The sequence below is a fragment of the Leuciscus leuciscus genome (genome assembly GCF_965113295.1).
Source record: "Leuciscus leuciscus genome assembly, chromosome: 3".
In the NCBI taxonomy this organism is placed as follows: domain Eukaryota; kingdom Metazoa; phylum Chordata; class Actinopteri; order Cypriniformes; family Leuciscidae; genus Leuciscus; species Leuciscus leuciscus.
In genome coordinates, this window is record NC_138727.1 from 36,387,509 (window position 1) to 36,413,534 (window position 26,026).

The 26,026-nt window shown below is 37.2% G+C and overlaps 1 protein-coding gene across 1 annotated transcript in view; it reads left to right on the forward strand.

The window, feature by feature from the left end:
- Positions 1–1,848: 1,848 nt before the first annotated feature.
- neurl1aa (neuralized E3 ubiquitin protein ligase 1Aa) overlaps positions 1,849–26,026 on the forward strand; it is a 39,578-nt gene continuing 15,400 nt past the window's right edge. The window contains exons 1-3 of the mRNA XM_082163376.1: positions 1,849–2,077; positions 13,484–13,725; positions 15,628–15,949. Of these exons, the coding sequence (XP_082019502.1) occupies positions 2,044–2,077; positions 13,484–13,725; positions 15,628–15,949 (598 nt within the window). The 5' untranslated portion in view covers positions 1,849–2,043. The remainder of the gene's footprint in view (positions 2,078–13,483; positions 13,726–15,627; positions 15,950–26,026) is intronic.

The window sequence follows — 26,026 nt, forward strand, 5'->3', positions numbered from 1 at the left end:
TCCCATAAGCATATTTCGTTTGACATTATTTTGTGGCTGTTTGCTAAAAACCATGCCTCTTTTGTCACTTCCTCTTACTTCAAATTGAAAGCTGTACTTCCTCTTGAGATACTGTTTTAGTTCAACCACATTAGAGAAGTGTGCATATGTACACCAAACAGTGCATTTTTGTTTACAGTAGTGGACAAATATTTTTGTTAAATATCTTGGACCTTTTTCTTGCAAAAAAAAATAAATAATTAAACAACGCCGGTGAGTGAAACTGTAAAGGTAGATTCACCATTGCAACATCTGACAGCTTCTTCTCCCTTTGAAATTGGAAATTAAAATATGACATAAAAATCCATCAAAATAATGTTGTCCTTGAATTCCTACACTAAAATAAAATCCATAAAAATAAAAAATAAATATTCTTTTAATTATAATACCGAAATGTATACATGGATATATACAGTATAGCTAAATATAATAAATATAGGCCTATAAATGAACAGCGTTGGGTAACGCTTAAAAAAGTAATTAATTACTAGCTACTAATTACATCTTCAACAGTGTAATTATATTACTCTCTCTAAAAAGTAATGCATTACTTATTACTTTCTAAATCCCATTTCAGTCTCGACCATAGACTGTAAAAAATAGGTCTCGACCAGGGGTGCGTTTCCCGTACAACTATATAGCTCGCTGCTTAACTACCATTATACGATGCATCGTTGGAGAAATCAACTAGCTAGTCACGACTGTTTCCCGAAACCGTCTGTCGCAAAGTATCGTTCAACCACGTTGGTTTATGACGTCTCGCACGTGGTGGACTAATAACTTATTTTAATTAATCTGTTTGAGATCGAATTAACGCTAGATTTTGTCATATAAGTTACAGACATGGCATCTGAAGACCATTTCTAATTTTTCTCAGTTATTTTGCTTTATTACCAGACTCAATATTTGGCTCGTTCTTACATAGTAGAGCACGTTCGCACATGCGCAGTCTTCAAAAACGGTGCTTTAAATCTCTTGACAAACTAAAAGACATAAATTACATTTGTATGTATTCTAAATAAATAACACGGGTTGTATTGAATGTCAGCTTGCTTATTTTGCTAAAGATAAGGATTTATTCAGTCTACATCTAATGTAAACTAGAAACTATGCTTCTAACGACAGCTCGAGAGCTGTCGTTCCAACCACACAAGTTTGCGATGATGTTTGCGAACGTTCGTTTGAACGATGGTTTCGGGAAACACCAAATCGTTGAACTATGCTGATAACGACGGAACTTGCGACCATAGTTGGCTAACGATGCTTTCGGGAAACGCACCCCAGTTGAGCAAACAAGGATGGACATAAAACTGTTCTTTTAATTCTTTAAAATAAATAATATAAAATTGCATAATTTATTCTTGAACTGACCAAAGTATTTAGAAGGGAGAAGGTTACATAAAAAAAAAAATAATAATAAAAAACATAGCCTACATCTATTGTTTAATATAGAATTGTTCTAAACAGTTTTTAATGCAATTACATCAGAAGTAAATTACAGAAAAATTAAGAGTAATCCCTTACTTTACTTTTTCAAGGGAAAGGTGATTAAATTACAGTAGGCTAATTAATTACTTAGTAATGAATTACATACAACACTGTAAATTGTATAATGTGTATTTTAAATAATTGTTAGAAAAATGTGCACCACAATGTACTTCCATTGCATGTGTTTAAGAAAATAAGGGTGTTATGTTATGTACATTTTTATAGTGTTTCTTAGAGTATTTGATATGTCTGCGTGGGTCTGTTTGAAGGGGAGTGACACCCCAGTGAAGCGCTTTTAGACTCCGCCTTCTATGTAAATGAGTCAGTGTGGCGCTGGTGTCCGCGCGCTCAGTCAATGAGCACTGAGACTGGAGGAGTGTCCGACTGTTTACATCTCGTTTCGGGGGGCCGAGAGATATTTTCCTCCAGCATGATGTCGGTGTGGAATTATCGCACTCTCCACCTTTGAGAAATAAACGCGGCCAGCGCAAAAAAACAGTGACCCGGCGTTGAGTCATGGGAGGCCAGATAACCCGAAACGCATTGTACGGTGAGGAACTGCGTTAAGGATCTACATGCAACCGCTGAATGATGTTCCTTCTTGTTTGTACTCTCTGCTTCAGCTGTATTGTACATGATAGATTAATTCAAGAGAATTTGCAAGGAAAACGTCCGCCTTTAAATATTACATAGGCTACATATTAGAATACTTTAACTGAATAGAATAAAACACATTCTAACACAAGTCACAGACTTAATGTAGACTGTATTTAGGTTTCTGGAGATTTTGCGCTCGTGTCAGTGAACGCGCTTTCGACATCAGACGTGTTTCCCCCATAGCAGCTTGAAAGCGTGAGAAAGGGAAGGGATTTTGTGGGGATTCCCTCTGTTGTTGGGAATAATAAGGATTTGCTGCGGGTTTTCCCACAACGTTTTATTTTACTAGGCGATGTACATTCCCGTGAAGCAGCTGGCTCAAAAGATAATCAAATAAATCAATAAATGAATTGATTGGTTTTACATAAAAATGCACGGTTGTCGGTTACTCAGAGTAGAAAGCCTACTGATAGTTCCTGAAATTCATGTTCAGGATGTTGTGCTGAGAGTATATGTTTTGGCAAGCCCTTCTAACATGTATTTCTTGCTTTGCAATTTCCAACTAGTAGGCTATCTGTTTTTTTATGTCATTGCTTTATCGACAGACTGACTGACAGACTGACTGACAGATAGATAGATAGATAGATAGATAGATAGATAGATAGAGATGGATGGATGGATCTGGTACAGGATGATTTCCGTTGGCCTGCTGGGTGAATGGGTGAATAATCTTCCTTGTTGGATGTCTGGCTGTAACTGAAACAGACTGTGAGCAGTTGGTTTATGTAAATCTCTCTGGCCTGGAGGAGTTAATCTGAACCCTTGGTGGATCAGACTCACTTGATCATTAATTCTAATTAAAACACTATCACATCCAATTAGGTAAACAGTGACTAGAGATATGACAGTCCAGTATGTGTAGTAGCACCTGGTGTTAGTGCACTTGTTCGAAATGTACTGAGTAAACCCCTGAGGAAATGTATTCATTAAAAGAAATAAATAATTTAATAAATCACATCGCTAAACCACAATGAGCAATATGAGTGCAATGGCGAACATAAAAAAAACAAAAAACAGTCAGCTCTGAAATGAAAACATTACATTTGATTAAAAGCATAAAAGAGTAGGCCTATTTAAAAACCATAAAATGACAAACAAAAAAAAGCAGAGTCATTTGTTATATGGATGCCTTGAACTTGAACTTGAATTTTATTTTTGGAGAGTATTAAGAAGACAAAAGGAAATGATGGGAAGAGGTGGAAACAGGATTGGGAAATGACGCAAGCCAGATTTGAGCATCATTTTCGCTTAAGTCCCTTAAGGCAAGTCATTTCACTCGGCGGCCATCTTTGAACCGCCTTTCAGGCAGATATTTCAGTCATGCAAGTACAACATCTCTTTGAATGGAGAAACATCAAATTCTCCAAAGCTGTTGACCAAGCTTACCATTAAATTCCCTATTTGCAATGAAATCTGACAACAACTCTCTGATAAATTTTGTTTCTCAAATCATGACAAAAAACCCCTGCATTTTTCAGACTGGACCAGCCAATGCGTTTGTGAAGCCACAAGCACTCGTCTCTCACAATGACTTCACCAATTGGCTATTGTTTTATTTAGAAGGTGCGACTTATTCCGTCATATTGCGTGCTGCACTTTCTCCTTCATAGTAATATGAGTGCACTGTCTTTCTATATCATATGTCTTTGACTAAGCTGCTGCTTCTGCCTCAACAATGTTTTTAGTTTATCTGTATAAAAAAAAATAAAAAAAATTGTTTGGTCATAACTTTCTGGTTTCTCTTTCCAGTTCCCATTTCTGAGTTAGGGATTGTTTTTCAGTTCTTGCAGCAGGCTGACAGTGGATATAAATTGCTTATACGGGTACAATCGCATCTTTCACCTCAGATATATTAGATAACAGTGCTTTAGTGATCTTTGTATGAAACCAGAAACCATCCAGAACTGAGAACAAGATTGTCTGGTTTGTAGTGTTTGAGCTGGATAGAGACACTTAATGTATTGTATGGTTGTGTGGGTGTTTCTCATGCAACTCTGGAACACATCCTGGCCTCTGAGGCAGGAAAGAGAGGAATAATTCAGGGTGTTTTTTTAAAATGTTATAAAGGCTGTTAAAAATGGAACATTATGACAATTGTTCCTGATATTTCCTACTGTCACTAGAACAAAAACAGTATCAACACTCCACCTTAAACCGTTACAAATATGGAAAGTTAATGCAAATTGTCAGTTAGTGGCATGCGTTTTTTGCATATACAAATTCTCTGGTCTATTATTTTTTGTACCATTATTTGATCTGCATTTGGTTAAATAATTAATTTTGTGCAATAAATAGCAATTGTGCAATTCATTCTTAGTAAGAATGCAACAATATTAAACTGTAAAAAATATATATTGTTGGTTTAACTTAAAAAAAGTAATTTGGCTGACTTAAAATTTTAAGTTCATTGAAACAATGAAGGAGATTGGTGTAATCAACAGAAACTCAAAATATTATATTATCTGAACCACATTAGTTGATTTGACAAAAGAAAAAAAAAGTTGTGATAAATCGTGAAAATAATGTTTTACAGTGTGGTACTGATAAATTCCTTTATATTAATAATATTAAAATACATAATACCCATATTAACATAACAAAAGTGTTTAAAATTAATTAGGCATCATGTCATTATAATGTACAATATGAAAAATCGATCACCCTTTTCATTTCGAGATTTTCAAAAAAAAAAAATTTGACTTTGTTACTAAATTTGTAGTGTCTGTAAAGATTCACTTTAAGTGAGCATTAGAGGATGGCAAAGGTAATCTAAATGTAAAAATAGGAGAAATGAACATGTACAATTTAAACATCCAACACTAGCCAATATCCAGCTGAAAACCATAAAACTAATGCAAATCAGATGGTAGCACAAATAAGAATAGACCAGGGGTGTATTTCCCAAAAGCATCGTTTGCCAACTATGTTCGCAAGTTCCACTCTATTGAACTCACCTCAGTATGGTACTGATATTCCGTGCATCCCCAATTCTTACTCATCATTGCTGAATCAGTTATTCGCTGCTAATTTGTTTATAACAGCACGGAAAGTATTGTAATTACTGAATTAATTACCACCATGTTATTTTTTTGAATCCACAGTAAGACAGCCATGCACACAAATAACATGAGGAAACTGTTAGCACTGGAGTTTGTTTGGACTGGGATTTTTAATGGGGCATGTTGGGATTGATTATCAGTGATTGGTTGACATGCAGACAAGGAGTTAATGCGCTGTAGTGACAGATTATGGTAAGGCAAACAGAGGAAGTGCTCTTATCTCAATCCCTGCTGTGGTTCCGTTGGTGTGTTGTGTCAGAAACATATGTTTGCGGGTCAGGTGCTGATGCTGCTAAGTAACCGTCTGCTGCACCTCTGCTGAGCACAACATCCTTGATGAGTCACTTAATCCTCGCTCTCACCGCAGAAATTAAATGACACCACCACACACTGGTGTTTGTGTATACGGATCAGATCACCTAAGAGCCAGCCGGCCAGCGCTTAATATGTTCACTCATTCATGATACTTGACTTTATTACAGGGCAAGATAGTTGCTAGCTGGCGTCAGGAGGCAATTACAAACATGGACATCCACACCCCAGGAACAAAAATAAAATAAAGGACACTTATATAACCAAAACTGTCAACAATTGTGCTAAATTATACAAATAATGTCACTAAAAATTTGCTAAAATTATAGTACTTTTATTATAAAAAAAAAAAATATATATATATATATATATAGTTTGTTTTTTGTTCATTTCTTTTATTTTTACATTTAGATTCACTTCTTAATTTCCATTCACTTCTAGATTGCCATCTAACACTCATTTAATGTTAATCTTTACAAACAGTAAGGACATGTAAAGACAATCTTTACAATTTAATAACAATGCCAAATGTAGTATTTAGAATATCTAAAAATTAATAACCATTTTTCATACCATTCATCATTATTTAAAATGGTGTGATAACTACATTCACTGCAAAACTTTTATTTTAGTCTTTTATTTTGAATTTATTTAAACAAAATATTATAGAATTATTTATAATAGCGGCCATTTATCGGTTATCAGTGACAGCTAGAAAATTGTTGCATCCCTAAAAAAAATCCCATACTATATATTTGGACTACAATGTAGTTGAAAAGGGCTCTATAATATTATATACAGTGGGGGAAATAAGTATTCAACACCTCAAATTATTTATTTTTTAAACACACTTTCAATGCAGCAATTCACATGAAATTTTGACCAGACATTGGTAATAACTCAAGAACCCCCCCCCCCCACACACACACACACACACACCCACACCCACACCACAAAGGACTATACAGTCAGAAAAAATACAAATATAAAACATCATAGCATAGCAAAGAATATATGAATATATATATATGTATATATATATATATATATATATATATATATATATATATATATATATATAATACACACACACACTATATATATTGTTCAGTATACTGAACAAGTACAGCGTACAAAATGTTCTCTCTACTTGTTCAATGTTAGGCTAAAACATTTTTGGTAATGTTCTGAGCTGTTGTTTGAATGTGAAATAAATAAACAGACAGTGATGCATTCTTCTAGTGTTGATGCTTGATACTAAGTGACAGCGTGTGTGTTCTGATTGATGTGTGTGACGACACTTGAGCGAGGGCTTTGTATAAACCAGAGGCCAGAGGGTGTGTGCTCAGCCAGGTGAAACTCCCTGTTATTCAAGTTTTTTTTTTTTTTTGGACCACCAGAATAACTATTAGCATATGAATCTTTAGCCAAGCCTGCAGCCATGGTGACTGATGTGTTGTGGTCACATGACATGCCTCTCACCTCAGATTAGCACTGTAGTTGCCAAGTACATCTCTTCTTAAGATGCCAATTTCAGCTGATCTCACACACATGCTGCTGTTTTATATACTTGTATACTTTTATTTAAACATGTAAGCAATTTTTTTTTACAGTAGCCTATTTGCCATACAGCCATGTTGTTCAGATCATCTTTTACGCGAGTTAGTGACATTTAACTGTTTAATGATTCAGGAAAAACAGATGATTTACTTTCTGGTGTCTGATAGCCTACCTAAAAAGTTATATTGAGTATCAGAACACATGTACTTACAATAGCACAGTTAATGTGATTACAGACAGAGCCAATTAAAAGCTAATTCCTAGAGAATAGACTCAGAAACGAGGACAATGCGTGACATAATCAAACAAAATGCATTTCTAATGACAATTATTTCTTTAAAAGGATTTTAACTGCAATACAATTGAAAGTATTTCTAAAATCAAAACTCGGGAATGACAACCTGCTGTTTCCATGTTGTGAACTTCTTTAACAATACAAAAAAATATATTCACTTATGCAAACAATATCATTATTTCTAGAACTAGTTAAGGTGCGGCGTTAAATGTTCAGTCTATCTATTTACTTGTTGAGCCTGCAGCTTTCCCAGACCAAACACACTACAAATGCATATTACGCTATAGGACAAGAAAAACATTGAAAAAGCTTGCACATCAGCTCAAGGCACATCTAAAATTACTTTACTAGTTGTGTCCCAAATGACGCACTAAATACTTATGCACTATGTATTCAACCGTGCATTTTATAAGGTTATATTAACACTTAACATCGGAGTCTGATAGCCCTTCCCCCTTTGTATTTAAATCCGAGACAGTTGAGCGCATGAAGTGTCCAACATTCCACACTTTGTTTTTTGGGTTAATTAAGTGCATCATCCGGGTATTTAAAGTGCACTTTTTCTATTTGGAATGTTCAGTGTAAACACACTACTCGCACTATTTATACTACAAAACGTCATAGAATAGTGCCTAAGTACACAAATTGGGACGCACCTACTGTCTTTTGTAGCTGTTGCACAGATGAAACAGAACAGATAGGTTATTGTGCTGTCTGTTTGCCGAGTATATTTGCCTGGAGACTTTGCCGCCTCGTGATACATATAATAAAACACTTTCTCTCCTTTGCAAGTCACTTTGGAACAAACTTTCTGTATATTCAGCAAACGAAACTGTGAAAAGTGAGCCTCGGGATGTTCTGTTGTGAAAACGTCCTTTTGAGTCCTGCAGGCCAAGCAGTTTTATTTTAACATTGAGTGTATGAGAGTGTCTGAGATGTGAGGTGTTACACATAACATGACATTCTCTTACCTACAGTCAGACATCTGAACCTGCCCTGAGCAAGTCTGCATGGTAATGAGGATGTAATGGAGATAAAGATAGCAGATACCTGACAACCTTACACAGTGAATTTAAACCTGACCTTAGCACTTGGAGATCCTCTTTAATGCAAGTAAAATGATTTACTATATACACAATGTGCTTTACTAAACCTCTTTCCCAATTTAGAAATTATCTAAAAACCTTTTAAAGATCCATCCATATACTGGCTTCACATAAAATTGCAGCATGAATATATCAGAGGTGGACAGTAACAAAGTACATTTACTTGAGTACTGTACTTAAGTACACTTTTTGAGTATCTGTACTTTACTTGAGTGTAATTTTTTCTGGAAACTTTTTACTTTAACTTCACTACATTTGAAAGACAAATATCTTACTATCTTACTATCTACACTACAATTCTGTTAAGGTCCTTGAGTAGAAAGTAGTGATGTCAGTCAGGGGATGATTTTGGTTGCAGGGACACGCAGGGGTTGCATTTTTGCAGGGGTTGCATTGTGGCTGGAAATGAAAGTCGAATTGACGTCAGAACCCGTCTGATGTTGGTTTCTGACGTCAACCCGATTTTCGTTTTCAACCACAATACAACGTCTGTCCAACGTTGGAGATTAATGTCAATCTGGCGTTGGATTCTGACATCAACCTGATTTTCATTTTCAACATTGGGTTTGGTCTTCTAAATGCGAATTTTGTCATTGTTTTGGAGCACACTAGCTTATAGATAACAGTAAGGCTAATGTATTAATACTAAAAGCCAAAAAAACTTTAAATAGGGCAGTATTTGAGGGAACAGCCATTTGGGTGTCCGAAACCATTGTGGAGGTTATTGAGTGCACTTATTCAATCTCACATTCAATCCCACACTACTGGAACTGTGTTCTAGAAATACATTTGATATTGATATGAGGGTAGGTAGGCAGGCATAGATTCAGAGGCATAAGGTACTGTAAGTATTACACACAACAATGCAACAATAATAAAACAATGCATTAAAAGTTACTTTTGATACTTAAGTATTTTTAAAAACAAGTACTCCTGTACTTTTACTTAAGTAAAAATCGGTCTTTACAACTTTTACTTGTACCGGAGTAATATTTGACCAGTAGTATCTGTACTTTCACTCAAGTAAGGAAGTTGTGTACTTTGTCTGGAATATACACTATTGGTCAAAAGTTTGGAATAATTAAAAAAAAAAAATATATTTTTGAAACATTACGCACTTATGCTCAACAAGGCTACTTTTATTTTTTCAAAAAATGCAGTATATGTGAAATATTATTACAGTTTAAAAGAAGCATTTTCCACCAAAATATTAAGCAATATCCTTATTTTCAACCCTGATAATAATAAGAAATGTTTCTTGAGCACCAAATCTTGATTGCTGAAAATTCAGCTTTGCCATCACAGGAATAAATTACATTTAAATATATATTAAAACAGAAAACTTTTAAATTGTAATAATATTTAACAATATTACAGTTTTCTTTTTTTTTTTTTTTTTATGAATGAAGGCCAGTATCACCGATATTAATAAGATATGTCAATGTTTGAACTGCTTTAACGATTTTTACATTTGTATCATTAGATATTTGAGTAAGTTGAACCCAATACTTACGTTTAAATGTGTAATATGGAAATTTCTCTCTCTCAAAAAAATACTGTCGTTACTGTTACGCAATGCATTCTGGGGAAGGCAAGGCCGCGAAGGATCCATCTGTTGTATACTTCATTGCAATTCGCAAAACGCATTTGGAGGCCACATTTGAAGGAGCCTTCGTTTTGGGACAGTATTTGTCACGCAGCGGTGATGCAATCAGCCTTCGAAGGACGCAGCCTCTGAATTGGGACGCAGCTATTAGGTTTGGGCCGATAGACAATGCCATCGTCCATCGCTGATGGCTGACAGACATCACAATGTTCTCCCCCCCTCCCCCTCATCGCCCAAACCTAGCAGCTAAACTGTAGCGCTAACCAAAAGATGTGGGCAGACATTAGCATTGCTACTTCTGGAAGGGAAAAAATGCTGTGTTAATTGCGTTATATATTTGTAATGTGTTAAACAGAAAATAACATTATTTTTGAAAGCCCTAGATTATTCAAATGCTCAAGTGTGTTGATTCAGGCCCTCCAAGCTGTTCTTTATGGAATAAACTTATGTAAGAAACATCTTCTGTCTGTTGGTTACCTTAAAAAAGAATGTGGTTACCATAGAAATAGCAGCATTATGATGCGTTCGTAGCCCAGGGTGGAATCTGCTTGTGTGTTGGCTATGTCACTGGTTTCTATTACTTACAAAGAGTGTTTGTGTTTCTGCATGTCCGGTGCTGTTACTTTTTATGACAATAAGTGCGTCTTATGTAATCAAATTTAGGATGACAACAGAAATGTATTAAAGGCTCTGTGAATTGCTGTTCACAATACATTTTTAACAAAGAAAAATGTGGGTTGGGATTTGATTTAATCATAAAAAAGTCAGTGTTACATTATAGAATGGAGCCAGACTTAATATAAGTTTTCTATATCAATACCTATACCTTTTCCTTTGGAATAAGGTGCAGCAATGAATAATTCATAATAAGACCAGGAACATAATTAAGAACGTCAATAGGGCCAATTTAGATTTCATGTTCATTTAAATTCAATTTTAATTGAATTATTTGGAATAATGGACCTCAGTTGTTGACTGAACATTTAACACCGCACCTTAACTAGTTCTGCAACGTAGAACCTAAGTGGGGACTTTTTTTTTGCAGATTAAACTTTGAGAGATTTTACACTGATCTGGGACCAACTTCCCCTGTCCATACAGATTAAACAAAAGCACAAACACTGAACTCAGCTCAGCAGAAAACAGAAACTCTCGCTATGGCAGCGTTGCTAAGGAACATGAGCTGCTACTTAACCTCCATTTTCTGTCTGACAGCTGCAGCTCTTGTGTTTGCTAATGTATTCATTTCAGTGTGCTCAGACTATGAGTGTTATACACAGTGTCCGTCCGCAAACAGACCTGCACACACACACACACACACACACACACACACACACTACAGACACAACGTACAAAGTCTGAAAAACAAATGAACGCTTAAATGTTTTCTCATATGATGGTTTCACTATTTACATAGCCAGATATAGACAAACATTTCTAGTCTATATTCTCTTCTCTGGTGACCAGTGTAGCCTTATCTGCATTGCTCAGGAAACATGTCATTGCCCACTATCAGTTTCTACATGGGAGCCACAATAGCTGAGAGGACTGGTGTCATCACTGGACGCTCCTCCAACCGTGCCATTACGGACCTGTGAGGGTGTGTTATCTTGTTGAAGGAACCCCTTGCCAACTCGGTGAATGTTGGACATGAATGAATGTAGATAGGAAAGCCATAAAGCTGGAACCTCTCATGGATGTCTCTAAATGTGACATTGTGCCAACTGTACGCATTGCAAAACATTCCTGTGCCTCCGCTAAAATAGATATTCAACTTCTGTAGATCAAAACATCCGAATTCATTACTCTGGCCATTATTCAGGCCACGTCTGCATCTTGTCCAAAGGTACTTATAGTGTTATAATTTGGACTTGGGTAGTAAAACACACACACAATGGAACTAGAGCTGCGCGGTTAATCGTTAAAAGAGTGTGATCTCGATTAAAATAGCCACACGATCTTATTCCTAAATGATAACAATTTGGCTTTAAACCTTTGACAAGTACGTTCACAGCGAACATTCAAATCTGCATTAGCGCTGCTGCTGACCCAAAGTATGAAACATAGTATCATTATTTCTGTGTTACAATAATTCAAATTATCACAGAAGTACTGGGATACAGTTCATGGTTCAGATATAAACACTGATGTCTATGGCAGCGAACAAAATAGAGTAAATCATCTTTTGAAAATAACTTGATGGTTTAAATAAAGATTAGCTTAATTACATCATTACACCAGTAGGTGGCGACAAGTGACTGTTAAAAAATGTATTTGCCATTGAATAATTCTTTCAAGAGATTCGTTAAAAAACGCTGCTTCATCCAGTGAAGTCTTTATGAGCAAGTCAATTAATCATTTATTCAAACCGATTTTTTCATAATTAAAAATTAAATTGATATATATATATATATATATATATATATATGCAATTTATATTTTGTCAGAAAAAGTTGTTAACCTTGCCTAGAAGAAAGAAGTGTGTTGAAGGTTATACGATAGATATTTAGATAGATAGGTAGATGATAGATGGATAGAACGCTATAATGATAATACGATAGATTGATAGAACGAGATATAGCTCTACTAGTTTAGATAGAAGGCCTAGTTTAAAATGACCAGAAAACCTCTATTGTTTTGGCACATGGATGCATAATTAAAAAGCGTACAGACCTTGCTTGTGCGATATTCATCATTCATGTTGTATATGTGCACTTAAGTCTCAAATGAGCATGCCTGTGTTTCCTGCACCTCTATTCAGGAGACACACACACAAACACGCACAAACACGCACACTCGCATGCATGTACACACATTTGAGTTGTGAGCTTGTAAGTGAGAAAAAAACTGCACAAGAGAAAGACTGGCTGTTATGAATTCATACAGTGACAATAATCCGTCAACTCAATTTTCCATTACGTGACTACAAGCAAAGACAAATCTGCGGTGCAACATACTATCCAATTCGTAAACTAATTGCAATAATTAAATGCTGTAGGAAACGCTGTAGCACTTTATGCTTCAGTACTGAAATTGTGCAGTTCAGTGCAGCCTGCTGGGAAAAGATGAATCAGATTTATCTACAAAACTCAAAATCACTTTGTCCAATGAAAATGCTGTACATAAATGGGGTCAGACAAATCTCACCATGCAAGGGCTGATGCTATTTTATGCGGTTCATTGATTTGAAAGTAAAGGCCAGGCTTTAGTCATATTGAGCTGGGGGTCTAAACACGATTATGGCTGAGAGAAGACTTATTTTCACACCATTATGTATTTTTATAATTTTATCATTTGCAGTATTTTACCATATTGACAGACCATGGTTTATAAACCGTCTTTCTTTCTTTCTCTCTTCTAGACTCTCTAGGTGGACCGTTCCCCTCAACAGCGCACCGATGCCACCACAAACCGAAGCGCTGTTTACCCTTGCATCCGTGCGGAGGTGTCCCCTTGAGCCCCCTTCTCTTCCACCCCAACGCTAAAGGGTCTCAGATAGTCATGGATTTATCACAGAGGAGCGTCAAACGGCAGGCCAGCTTCTGCAACGCAATCACGTTCAGCAACCGGCCCATTGCTCTGTACGAGCAGGTCCGCTTAAAGGTAAGAACAAGGATAGGCATAGATGAATATTTGGGAACTGTGGAACAATCTGGGGGGATTGTGGGTCCGGATTATACAAGTGGAAGACACACAAGGTTTATGTGAACATTTCCAAAGTGTCTGCTGCAGAGGCCGTTGATGTAGCATCTCATCTGTCTTTTTTTTAAAGGTGCAGGTATCATTTTTTAATGTTGTTAGTGCTGGGCAATGATTAATCGCGATTAATCGCATCCAAAATAAAAGTTTGTGTTTACATAATATATGTGTTTGTACTGCGTATAATTATTTAGTATATATAAATACACACATTTGCATGTATATATTTAAGAAATATTTGCTTGTATATACTGTATATATATTTATACATAATTTATATTATATATATAAATATTTTATATATAAATACCACATTTTTCCTAAATATATACATGCATATGTGTGTATTTATATATACTAAATAATTACACGCAGTACACACACATATATTATGTAAACACAAACTTTTATTTTGGATGCGATTAATCGTTGCCCAGCCCTAGTTAAAATATGTAACCCATAACTCGTAAATAGAGATGCACCGATGTATAGTGGATATAATTATAATACCGATTATCAGCCGATAAAAGCAATTACTTTTTTGCCATTATGCTGATGCCAAAATTCGAATACGCACCCTAGTGCAAGGTCCCTCAAATCCAGTCCCAGAGGGCCACCCACTACCCTTCGGAATTTAATTCCAACCCTAATCAAACACACCTGAACCAGCTGGTCAAGGTCTTCAGGTACTAGGAAATTGCAGGTAGGCAAGTTCGATCATGGTTTGAGTATAAACTCTGCAGGACAGTGGCCCTCCAGGGCTGGATAAAAAAACAAAGTATACTTTAGGGAAATGTGTTTGAAAACATTTGTGCAATTCCGTTTGTTTCCACTAGAGGTGCAAAAATGTGTTTTGCCTGCAATAGCGTTTTCTTTCTCTGTCTTTCTTGGTTTGTCCTTCTATCTTTACTGTACTTTAAAAGCACCACTCTAGAGAAGTTGCTCAAGTTCCCTCTTCCTATGTCAATGCAGTAACAATCTAAGATAAACACTCCTATCCCAGACTATGGCCCTCAATCTAGCCCAACCAGTTCTTCTACCAACATACACAGATGGTTTTGTGTGTAAACTCACTCATTTGTCAAGTTGTCAATACTGGTATTCTCAGTAACGTAGGGCCGCTGTGACATAAGTCATTGTGTTCTTGAATTGTTTGTAGGGCTCATTCCTAGAGTTACTGTAAATCAAATAAAACAGAGCATCTCTAGTCTAAACACACCACATGACTGCCTCATACATCCCCTGAATTGTCCGCTACGCTCAACCATTTAAGACCATCACAAAACATGCCCCCTGTTTGGCCTTCAGCACTGCTGCAAAAGGAAATACTAGAGCCAAGTTTGGAATTAAATTGAAAATAATCACATGCAAAGGTTTTAAAAGAAAGAACTGGAACCTTTTCAGCCAACAGAAAAGAAAAAACACAAATGAAATGTAACAAAAATGAGATTAAATAGAGAGTAAATTAAGAATTTGATGTTTGGGAAACTAAATAAATTTTGGTGCTGCTAGTGGCACACTGTAGCTTCAAAAATTAAAAGGACAACTCTTTATCTTAATATCTACTCAAATTAGGTGCATATTAGTACCTTGGTGTAGTAATATGTACCCTTAAGGTACTGCTATGAACCTTTTAGGGGCAAATAAGGTTACAAAGATTCCCCTTTAAGGGTACTGGCCCAGTGACAAGCTGCTGTATGCCTAAAGGTACAATCTGCACATTTTTCATCAACATTTCTATGCTATGCAATAAAGAACACCGTCTTATGTCGTAATAATAACAGATCCATTTTTTCCTGTCTTTAGATAACTAAAAAGCAATGCTGCTGGAGTGGCGCTCTCCGCCTGGGCTTCACTTCTAAAGACCCGTCTCGAATCAACCCCGACAGTCTACCCAAATATGCCTGCCCTGACCTGGTATCCCAGAGCGGCTTCTGGGCCAAGGCCCTTCCAGAAGAGTTTGCAAACGAAGGAAACCTCATTTCCTTCTGGGTGGATAAGAAAGGGAGAGTATTTTATCGCATCAACGATTCCAGCCCCATGCTGTTCTTCAGCGGCGTTCGGACCACCGAGCCACTGTGGGCCCTCATAGATGTCTACGGTCTGACCAGAGGAGTGCAACTGCTGGGTGAGAAAAATAATTGTCGCATAGTTTAAGGACAGGTCTGTGAAACGAAATACTGTATAGTAATGATCTGATTTTAAAAGTTTGTTTTTAGGTCGATTTTTTTTGGGCTAAGAGTGAATCCCAGTGTCAAAACTTACAAACGTTTTTCGAAGAATGGTGAAAATTAGACATTGAACTTCGTGCACATTATTTTAGATGCAAAAAAAATCTTCAATCATATTTTACGCTTATGTTTTTCCCTTACATGAACAAACAATTTTCTCCAGTTTCCTCCCACATTCTTGTCATTTAAAGCCCTTTGTCTATGAAATCCTGCTAATCAAGCAATCACACATTCGCCATGCATGTGTAAGGCTGTTGCCCGTCTCCTCCCTATGCAAACCATTCTGCTTGAGTTAACTCACTTAAAGTTCTTGATAGAAAAAACTGAATCGAACATTAGTTCTGGGTTGATGAATAGACGCACAGCCGAAATAGTGAAAAGAACCGAACGAGCCGGTTCAACCAACTGTTGAAGTTTGCCGAGGATGACGAGTGAGTTGCTGACACTACGAACATGCATGTGTGTTACCGAGGACTTGAATGAGCCTGATGTGCAATGTAAGTTTCTTTTATGACTAGTTTTATTAAATAGGCCTAAATTTTTTTTATTAAAACATGGGAAAAACTTGAATTTTACTATGGTTTATTGTTCATTCAGATTATATTTTAAGATTATATGTTAAGCTAAATCAAGGAGTTTGTAAAACGGTTTAAGTTTATAATGGTTCATTACTTTCTATAGACATGTAGAGCATATCTGCGTTTGTACATCAATGTCTGTAATGTGTGCTGTAGTTGCGAAACTTTTTGGAAACTCGTATCCATAATTGGTCAGTCATATCTGACATGAAGGATCAGCGCATGAAACTGACCACAAACACCATTAACTTAAGTGAATGAAAAGTGAATGAAAATGGATGCGTTCACACAAATAACTGTATTTGAATGTTTCAATATGCGTTGACACATATGACTTTATTTGTATTTCATTGATATAACATGACACTGAGTAGTTAGAAAAGCAATGATTAATGACATCATTGCGTGATGACGTAAGGAACAGATTTTTTTTAACCGGTTCATTGAAACGAACTGTCTGAAAGAGCCGGTTCTTGGAAATGAATCGGACTTTACATCACTATTCTACACCCCCAAAGCTTGTACAGTCCTGTACCTCTTTGTGGGTTTGACATTTCATTCAGTAACATAAAACAGTTTTGATTTATATTCTGTTGAATATTTGATGATCGCATAGCTTTCATGTGCGTGCGTTATAGCGCCCCCTACCGTAAAACAGTGTAAAGATAGATTGCCAGAAAAACTCATTAATGGCGGGGAAACGTTGGTCATAAAAACTGAAAAATCTCCTCAATTGTGGGGAAAGATTTAAGCTTACATTTATCAATTTAAAAGTGCTTTTTACTTTAGTTAAACATTAACATTTTGGGATAATAAACTGGCTGCTCTGAAACTCCAACATGAAAAAAAAGGTTTTCAGTGAACTGAAGTTTTGTGAACTGAATTAATTAATTGAAAAAATATCTGACTGAAAATAATGATTTGTTCACAAATGAAATCAGACATCATTACATCTCTGAAATAGGGTGCATGTCAACATTTCCTCCAATTTTCCTCCAATTTGCATTTTTTCCCTATATGTAAAGCATTGAGTTATTGTAAATTAGAACTTACAATATGTGCTAATAGTTATAAAGTTGTCTTGAAAACCTTTTTTTTTTACTGTTTATGCAAGTGTGTGATCAAGAATAGCTCTTGCTCTAAACACAGTAAATCAGAGAGCTTAAACTTGAAGGCAGCGGTCTGGAAGTATTGCTGTATATAATCACAGTCAACATTGTCATGAGCAGAGCATACCATACGCCATGCTTTGATGTACCGCTGTGTGTACGGGTGTCTGCGCTTGAAGTGGAGGTTTGGCGGTAAGAAGCGAGACATTCACATCTCACACGCATACATGCAGCAGGCTTTAATGTTGTCATCCCCCAGGGTTAATTATAGAACCAGGTCACATACACCAGAGATAGCTCCATTTATCCTAATTGAGCGCTGTGGCAATTGACGGCAGCCTCTCTGTCTGCTATCTGTCCACGGTGTGGGATGTGTTTCGTTACGTGTGCGAGTAACTTTATCTGTACCTTTGCCTCACAAAGACAGCATTGACATGCACTGCTGAACCTATGTTCTTCGATGGTCTACTGCCACGCTGAAACAAGAGAATGTGTGCGTGTATGCTGTACATGTAAGCCTGTTCCACACTGCATGCAAAAGAAGCCTGTACAGTCAAACCAAAAATTATTCAGACACCAGATATAATTTTTGATCGTTTTTTTACTAGTGGGTATATATAGTGCAGGACAATATAGTTCTACACTATAGACACTATAGTTCGTTCATGCAAGTGAGGATAGCAAAATAAAGTAAACTGTGACATATTATATCCAAAAATTCTTCATACAGTGGACTCAAATGAAAGTCAGTGGACATACAAGTAGAATGTATAAAAATTTGGGACCAAAGATTTTTTTAGACAATTTGACCTGACCATGTTTTGATTAAGGCCACATTTACACATAGCCGGGTATTTAGAGAAACGAATATCCCCCCCCAACTGATTTTATAACTCTTGAGTTCTTGTCATATTTTATTACCATTTTCTAAATAATGGGAATAAAGTGTGATAATGTGAGAAATGTTGAAGGTGTCTGAATAAATTTTGGTTTGACTGTATTTATTAGCCGCCTATATTAGCAGGTCCATAAGGTCCAGGTCCACATTGCTGTCCATAAGCAGCACGGTGCTTCATAGCACAAGCATAGGTGTAAGATTCGGCACTGAAAGTGCACTAGAAGGGTTAGGGTTAGAAACTTATCAAGACCATTTTTTGCAACACCGACTATGAACAAACACAAAAAAGCAAATTGTTCATCCGACATTTGAAATGTGTGCGGATATCCACGCTTTTTTACCTCACAGCAATACGTCAAATTTTCTCTTCCCAGAAGGGTTTGTAAGTGTGTGTAGAGCCTGCAGAGCAAGATCAAAAGAGCTCTTCCTGTATTTCCATCAAACGTTGCTCCTGGAGTGCTGATGCCAGAACTGAAACAATCACATTTGAGTCTCAATTTCCTGTGGGCTGACATGTAATGCCCTTATTTACAGGACGCAGGAAGGGAACTTGTGACAGTACACAAAGCCTGAAGAATCACAAATTGACCCTATTTAGCATTTACTTTCTTAATACACTTGCTTGGTATTATTGTGAACCACTGGTGCACAATCAATCAATAAAGATTTAGCCTTTGTATTGGGTTACCTTTGTTTGTAATGGTGGCTTTCTAAATAATAATTTTATCCCGGATGACATTAATGCAGTGAAGGTTAGGTCAATAATAATAACAAATAACAATAAATTATTAGCAAATCACCAAATAATGCATTACCATTGTAATGCTCTTGAGGGTGAACTTGACCTTTAGCTTCCACGTCCCAGTTAAAAGGCTAAAAGTGGCTGACGGCAGCTGTTTCGGAAGGGGGTAGTCCTCCACAATCATATAAAAACTCAAAATTGGGTCTAGCTTCATTGTGGTCTAGAACGCCCACTCTTCTCAATGAAAATCCCAATGGATAAAAGTCCCAACCTACATTTTTCTTCTTTAATATTCTGTCCTACATGGTTGGAGATGTAATGGTTAGAGAGTCAGACTTGTAATCTGATGGTCGAGCAAGACCCCTAACCCCGAATCGCTCCCCGGGCGCTGCAATGAATGGCTGCCAACTGTTCTGTGTTAAATGCAGAGGACACATTCAGGCCTTCACGTCACTTCACTTACTCAAAAATGTCGTATTACAGAAGAAAAACCATTTTGACTGCAGTTTCATGTTAACATTAAAGAATTGTTTATTTTTTTATTTTTTTCAGTTCTTGTGCTTGATAAATACAGCTTTGATTGGGAATGGAATAACCATTTGCGACTCATTTATAGAATGAGGTTTTAAGATTAATTGAAAACATTCTATGGCCCATTTGTACAGATGCCATAAATTCTTTCTTGTAATTTCAGCCTTATCTTCTGTTGTGCCTTAGGCCTAAATACGTGTTGAAATTTTCTCATGCAACTGTGACTTTGAAACACACACACACACACACATACACATACAGATGATTGTACACACACTTACGACACAGCTTTCACTAAAGCTTGAGATCCTTTCAGGTACCTGTCTAACTGAATAACATGCCTATTAAGCTGGTGTATATGAGCATGCATTGCTGAAACGTACATTGATCATGGCCTGAAGTTGATGCTACGGTTGCCACACATGCATTCGAGGATAGTCTCCAAGTTGACATTTAATCAATCCACCATAACTCATAAAGCACTATGAATATTTTATGATTAATCATAATCTTGAGTCTTGAGAAAGACTGTTTAAAAATTCACCTGTAATTTGAACCTTAATTCACCTTAATTCACCTGTAATTTGAAGGAAAAAAAAGACTATTTTTACTTGCTTGTACAAATTAAGACCAGTAAGACCAATTAAAGGTGATTTTATTTTAATATGGTTAAATTACTTTCTAGCTTGACACAGCAGCATTTGCTCAACCAATGGTGTGCATTTGTGGGCGTGGCTGTCTGTGTAACCAACCAATGACAGAGTGTTTTGGAAACCTGTTTGAAAACATTATTTTTGCGGTTCTATTTTGTGACACTAGTGGCGCAGAAATTACACACTTTGCCTTTAAGAGAAGGCTTTTGCAGTCACTTTAAAATAGGCAGTGACACTGATATACTGTATCCTTGCTTCTGAAAGGTGTTAAAATTCTCCCTGTCACTAATAAAACTCTGACAGGGAAAAATATAGCTATGAGCAGTAAACCAGTCTCCTGCACGTAAATACTCATTCATTCCTTAGAGGCAACCACTCACACACTGTGATCTCCTGTCTGTTGAACTTCCCTTTTCTCCAGTAATATCCGCTCCTCATCACTCTTTATCGCCCCTGCAGCGAGGAGGTGATACCATGACAGTTCTGCGGGATTCTTTCTAGCATGTGATTAAAATCATGCAGGACCTTGAACCTTGCTAGTGTGGTGTAGTTTTCAGGGTTCCAGAATATAATGGTGAAATTAAATCGTCCCCTGAGGCATTTGGAAATGCAATGAGTCTGGAATGTTGTTTAATAAATAACCCAGCCCTCAGCTACCCTCTCCTGAAATACGCTGGCCAGCTAAATGCGGCAAATGTTGGTAAACCATCTTATTGGAAAGCACCAGTTCACCCCCCAAAAATCATATAGTGGCACAAACCTTTGTACTAAATAGTTTCCCAATTTGCAGGCTAGAATTTGCACCCTTTACATTCATGAGTTGGAGTTTGAATTGGAATGACAGGAAGAGTAATTTACGAAATTGCAATTCAAACAAACACAACGCAGGTAATGCATTCTGGGAAAGTGTTCTTCCACTCTGGTCCACAAAAGTTAAATTATTAAATATGATTAAATATATAAACTAAATACAAATTACAGTGTCTATCAATACATCGACATAAAAACTGATAAACTTTCAAATGTCAAGGCTTTTAAACTGTTCAACTATAACTATAAAGCAAGGCTTAGTCGAAACAACATTCAAAGTTTGAAGCTTTGCTTTTCAATGGAAAGAATAGTTACATAAATTTCTGCATCCTGTATGCTACCTCGATTAAAATTCTAGAATTTAATTGAAAAATTCAAGCCTTGAAGCACTGACAGCCTAACCTGCACCTAAACCAGATTGCAGGTGGTTTGTGACTAAGATGCAAAGTTTTGTACTGATAAAAATGTGAATTATTTATTACTGCATGATGGATTTGGATGGAAACTTGAAACCTTGATGATAACTATTGAACATTTCAGACGTGACTAACAAGACTAAAATCAGACGAGCCCACAGTGAAAGTCTGGTACAGAAGCCATATTTAACGTTTTACAGACAGAAATGTGAAATGTATGAATCTGTTTAAATCATTTGAGATCAAGTTAGCTGAAAAATTAGCTATTGTTTAAAGGGTTAGTTCACCCAAAAATGAAAATTCTATCATTAATTACCCATCCTCATGTCATTCCAAACCCGTAAGACTTAAGTTTATCTTCGGAACACAAATGAAGGTATTTCTAATGAAATCTGAGTGATTTCTGTCCCTCCATTGTCAGCTACGCAACTGACACTTTGACGTTTCAAAAAGTTCTTAAAGAGATCATACAACTAATTCATATGAATTAAGCGGTTTAGTCCAAATTTTCTGAAGAGACTCGATTGCTTTATTTGATATAACAGATTGAATGTAAGCTTTTATTCACATATAAACATTGATCAGCACACATAAACAGAAGCTCAACCGAATCTGCTTGACGCACGAGAACAAACCTCTTGCAGAAGCTCAAACGTGCCGCGTTACACACGAGAATGAACCTCATTAGTTCTTGCGGAAGCTCAAACGTGCCGCGTTACACACGAGAATGAACCTCATTGGTTCTTGTGGAAGCTCAAACGTGCCGCGTTACACACGAGAATGAACCTCATTGGTTCTTGTGGAAGCTCAAACGTGCCACGTAACACACGAGAATGAACCTCATTGGTTCTTGTGGAAGCTCAAACGTGCTGCGTTACACACGAGAATGAACCTCATTGGTTCTTGTGGAAGCTCAAACGTGCTGCGTAACACACGAGAATGAACCTCATTGGTGCTCTCTGAAGCTCAAACGTGCTGCGTAACACACGAGAATGAACCTCATTGGTTCTTGTGGAAGCTCAAACGTGCTGCGTAACACACGAGAATGAACCTCATTGGTGCTCTCTGAAGCTCAAACGTGCTGCGTAACACACGAGAATGAACCTCATTGTTGCTCTCTGAAGCTCAAACGTGCCGCGTTACACACGAGAATGAACCTCATTGGTTCTTGCGGAAGCTCAAACGTGCCGCGTAACACACGAGAATGAACCTCATTGGTTCTTGTGGAAGCTCAAACGTGCTGCGTTACACACGAGAATGAACCTCATTGGTGCTCTCTGAAGCTCAAACGTGCTGCGTAACACACGAGAATGAACCTCATTGGTTCTTGTGGAAGCTCAAACGTGCTGCGTAACACACGAGAATGAACCTCATTGTTGCTCTCTGAAGCTCAAACGTGCCGCGTTACACACGAGAATGAACCTCATTAGTTCTTGCGGAAGCTCAAACGTGCCGCGTAACACACGAGAATGAACCTCATTGGTTCTTGTGGAAGCTCAAACGTGCTGCGTTACACACGAGAATGAACCTCATTGGTGCTCTCTGAAGCTCAAACGTGCTGCGTAACACACGAGAATGAACCTCATTGGTTCTTGTGGAAGCTCAAACGTGCTGCGTAACACACGAGAATGAACCTCATTGGTGCTCTCTGAAGCTCAAACGTGCTGCGTAACACACGAGAATGAACCTCATTGGTTCTTGTGGAAGCTCAAACGTGCTGCGTAACACACGAGAATGAACCTCATTGGTGCTCTCTGAAGCTCAAACGTGCCACGTAACACACGAGAATGAACCTCATTGGTTCTTGTGGAAGCTCAAACGTGCTGCGTAACACGAAAATGAACCTCATTGGTTCTTGCGGAAGCTCAAACGTGATGCGTAACACGAGAATGAACCTCATTGGTTCTTGCCGAAGCTCAAACGTGCTGCGTAACACATGAGAATGAACCTCATTGGTTCTCACACATCAAGCAAACATGCTTAAGCTTCCATTTATAATAACCGATGTGTACGTTGATGACTGTTCATAAGTGGATAAAATCCTAAATTAAATCTGTTCAGCGTATAAAACGATCGTGTTCAGAAGATTTCGTGTTCAGAGTGGTCTATACCACTCAATTCATATGGATTAGTTTTACAATCTCTTTATGAACTTGAACTGTCAATGGAGAGTACAGAAATCTCTCAGATTTCATCAAAAATATCTTTGTTTTGAAGATGAATGGAAGTCTTGCAGGTTTGGAACGACATCACCGTGAGTAAATGATGACCGAATTTTCACTTTAACTTAAAGGCTTTGTGTTCCCAGTGTACAAGCAATCTAGCGAAAGAAAATATTATATTATAAGAAAATCGAATTAAAGTGGAATAAGATTCCTCATTTTCCTTCACTAAAAATATTCTCCTCTAGGAAAGCATTCTGGGTAATTAGAAACAAAATTAGTAAGAATGAGTTTTAAGTTTACAAAAAGACCCATTTTGATTGACATGCAAGTTTGACTTGGCTACGGTCAGTCATTCCAGGCTAAATATCCCTAATTGAAAGTCCCATGCCGAAAGCATAATCCTCCAAAAATAATATCTTAAATATGGACTATTTACACTATTCTGCCAGAAAGAGTGAATTAGAAAGACTGATGGGTTGTTCTGTGCAGGGTTATTAACAGTAGTAATTGCATTTGTTTGGCTGGCCAGCTGCATTTGGGAGGAACAAATTAAAGAAATTAGAACAACAGATGTTGTACCATTTGGCTATTTGACAGTATTTTATGTTTTGAGTAGAAGAAGGAAAAAGAATGAAGAAGTGCTTGTCATGGGGTCAGATTGTGTTTTTAAGAGCTCACACCAACACAGGAAGCTCTGGGAAAGAGTGCTCAAGGTAGCGGGAAAGTGTAGCGTGACCCATCCCCAAAACAGAACACCTTCCTTTTCCTGCCTTTAAGTGTCCTTATATCCCTTCTCCAAACTTAGAACTCCCCTTTTCCTTCATTTTCCTCATGCCAAGGCCTTGGGACATCCAAACATGGACAGTGCTGCTGAGATAAGGTGTGGCTGTCTTATATATAGGCAGAGCACTTCAGGGCCTCTTTGAAGGAGTTATGGGCAAACATCAGTTTATAGACTGCTAGATAAACATCCACATATTTAGGGCTACACAGACCTTCTCATATTTCCTGGGTCAGAGTCCTGGTGCAAAATCTCAGTATGCCTTCAATTTGCTGGGTTTAATTAATCATGGTGGTACAACTGAGAAAAGCCTTGGACTGTGAACATTGTTACTGTAAGGGGGTGGGGGAAAACAAATAATTGAACAAAACATGGAAAATAATAACATAATGAGTTCATAATCCACAGCCTAGTCTTATTTGCTTTTTGTGGTTTGAAGTGGTTAGTGTGATTTTCCAGCCCCAGGCGAGGGGTTGAGAAATAAATGGGATTTGTAATATAGCTGACAAAAAAAGAAATTTGTTCCAGAAGCAGAACGTTATAGCATTTTAATAAAAGACAACCAAGACAAAAATTGTATTTCTTTAGAAGCTGCACCACTCAATCATTCACAGTAAGACCAGGAACGTGTATTGTAAAAGTAAAATGGTTCAATTTGGATTCCATGTTAACTTCAGTCGTGATGTGAGGCAAGGAAACCATGGTTGGCCTGACTAAAAATTGGATATGAGCCACATGGAGGGTCTTTTGTGGCTTTCTGATTGTATTTGGCTAAATACGTGTGTTTCAGAGAGAGAAAGTGAGAAATGACCTCAGGGAAGGAGGTTTGTGACCCAGAGATCATTAGTCAATGGGTCCACGTGTTGCCTGTGTGGCCATTATTCCAAACAAAGAGACCCAACAGCCAAGCATGGCATAGAGCCAACACGCTGTACTGAAACCTCTCCTGTCTCCCCCTACTGTTTCTCTCAAACACACACACACACACACACACTTACATGTGCCATATGCACCAGCATCACACTGCCCTGCGGGCCCCACGCTCTCTTCCCACGTCCAGTTTTTTGTTCATGTTGAACGTCTAACAAACTAGGATACAATCATGAGCTTTGTGAGTCAGAACTAAAAATGTCCTTTCATTAAAATGAAAAAATGACATGCACAAAAATGATACAGCTACTTCTATAAAAATAGATAAATCATCAAATAAAAACGAGAATGAAAAATGTATAAGAACCTTATACAGTGCCTGTAAACGTGCAAAGAATGTGCACTTCCATTTTTGGCTATT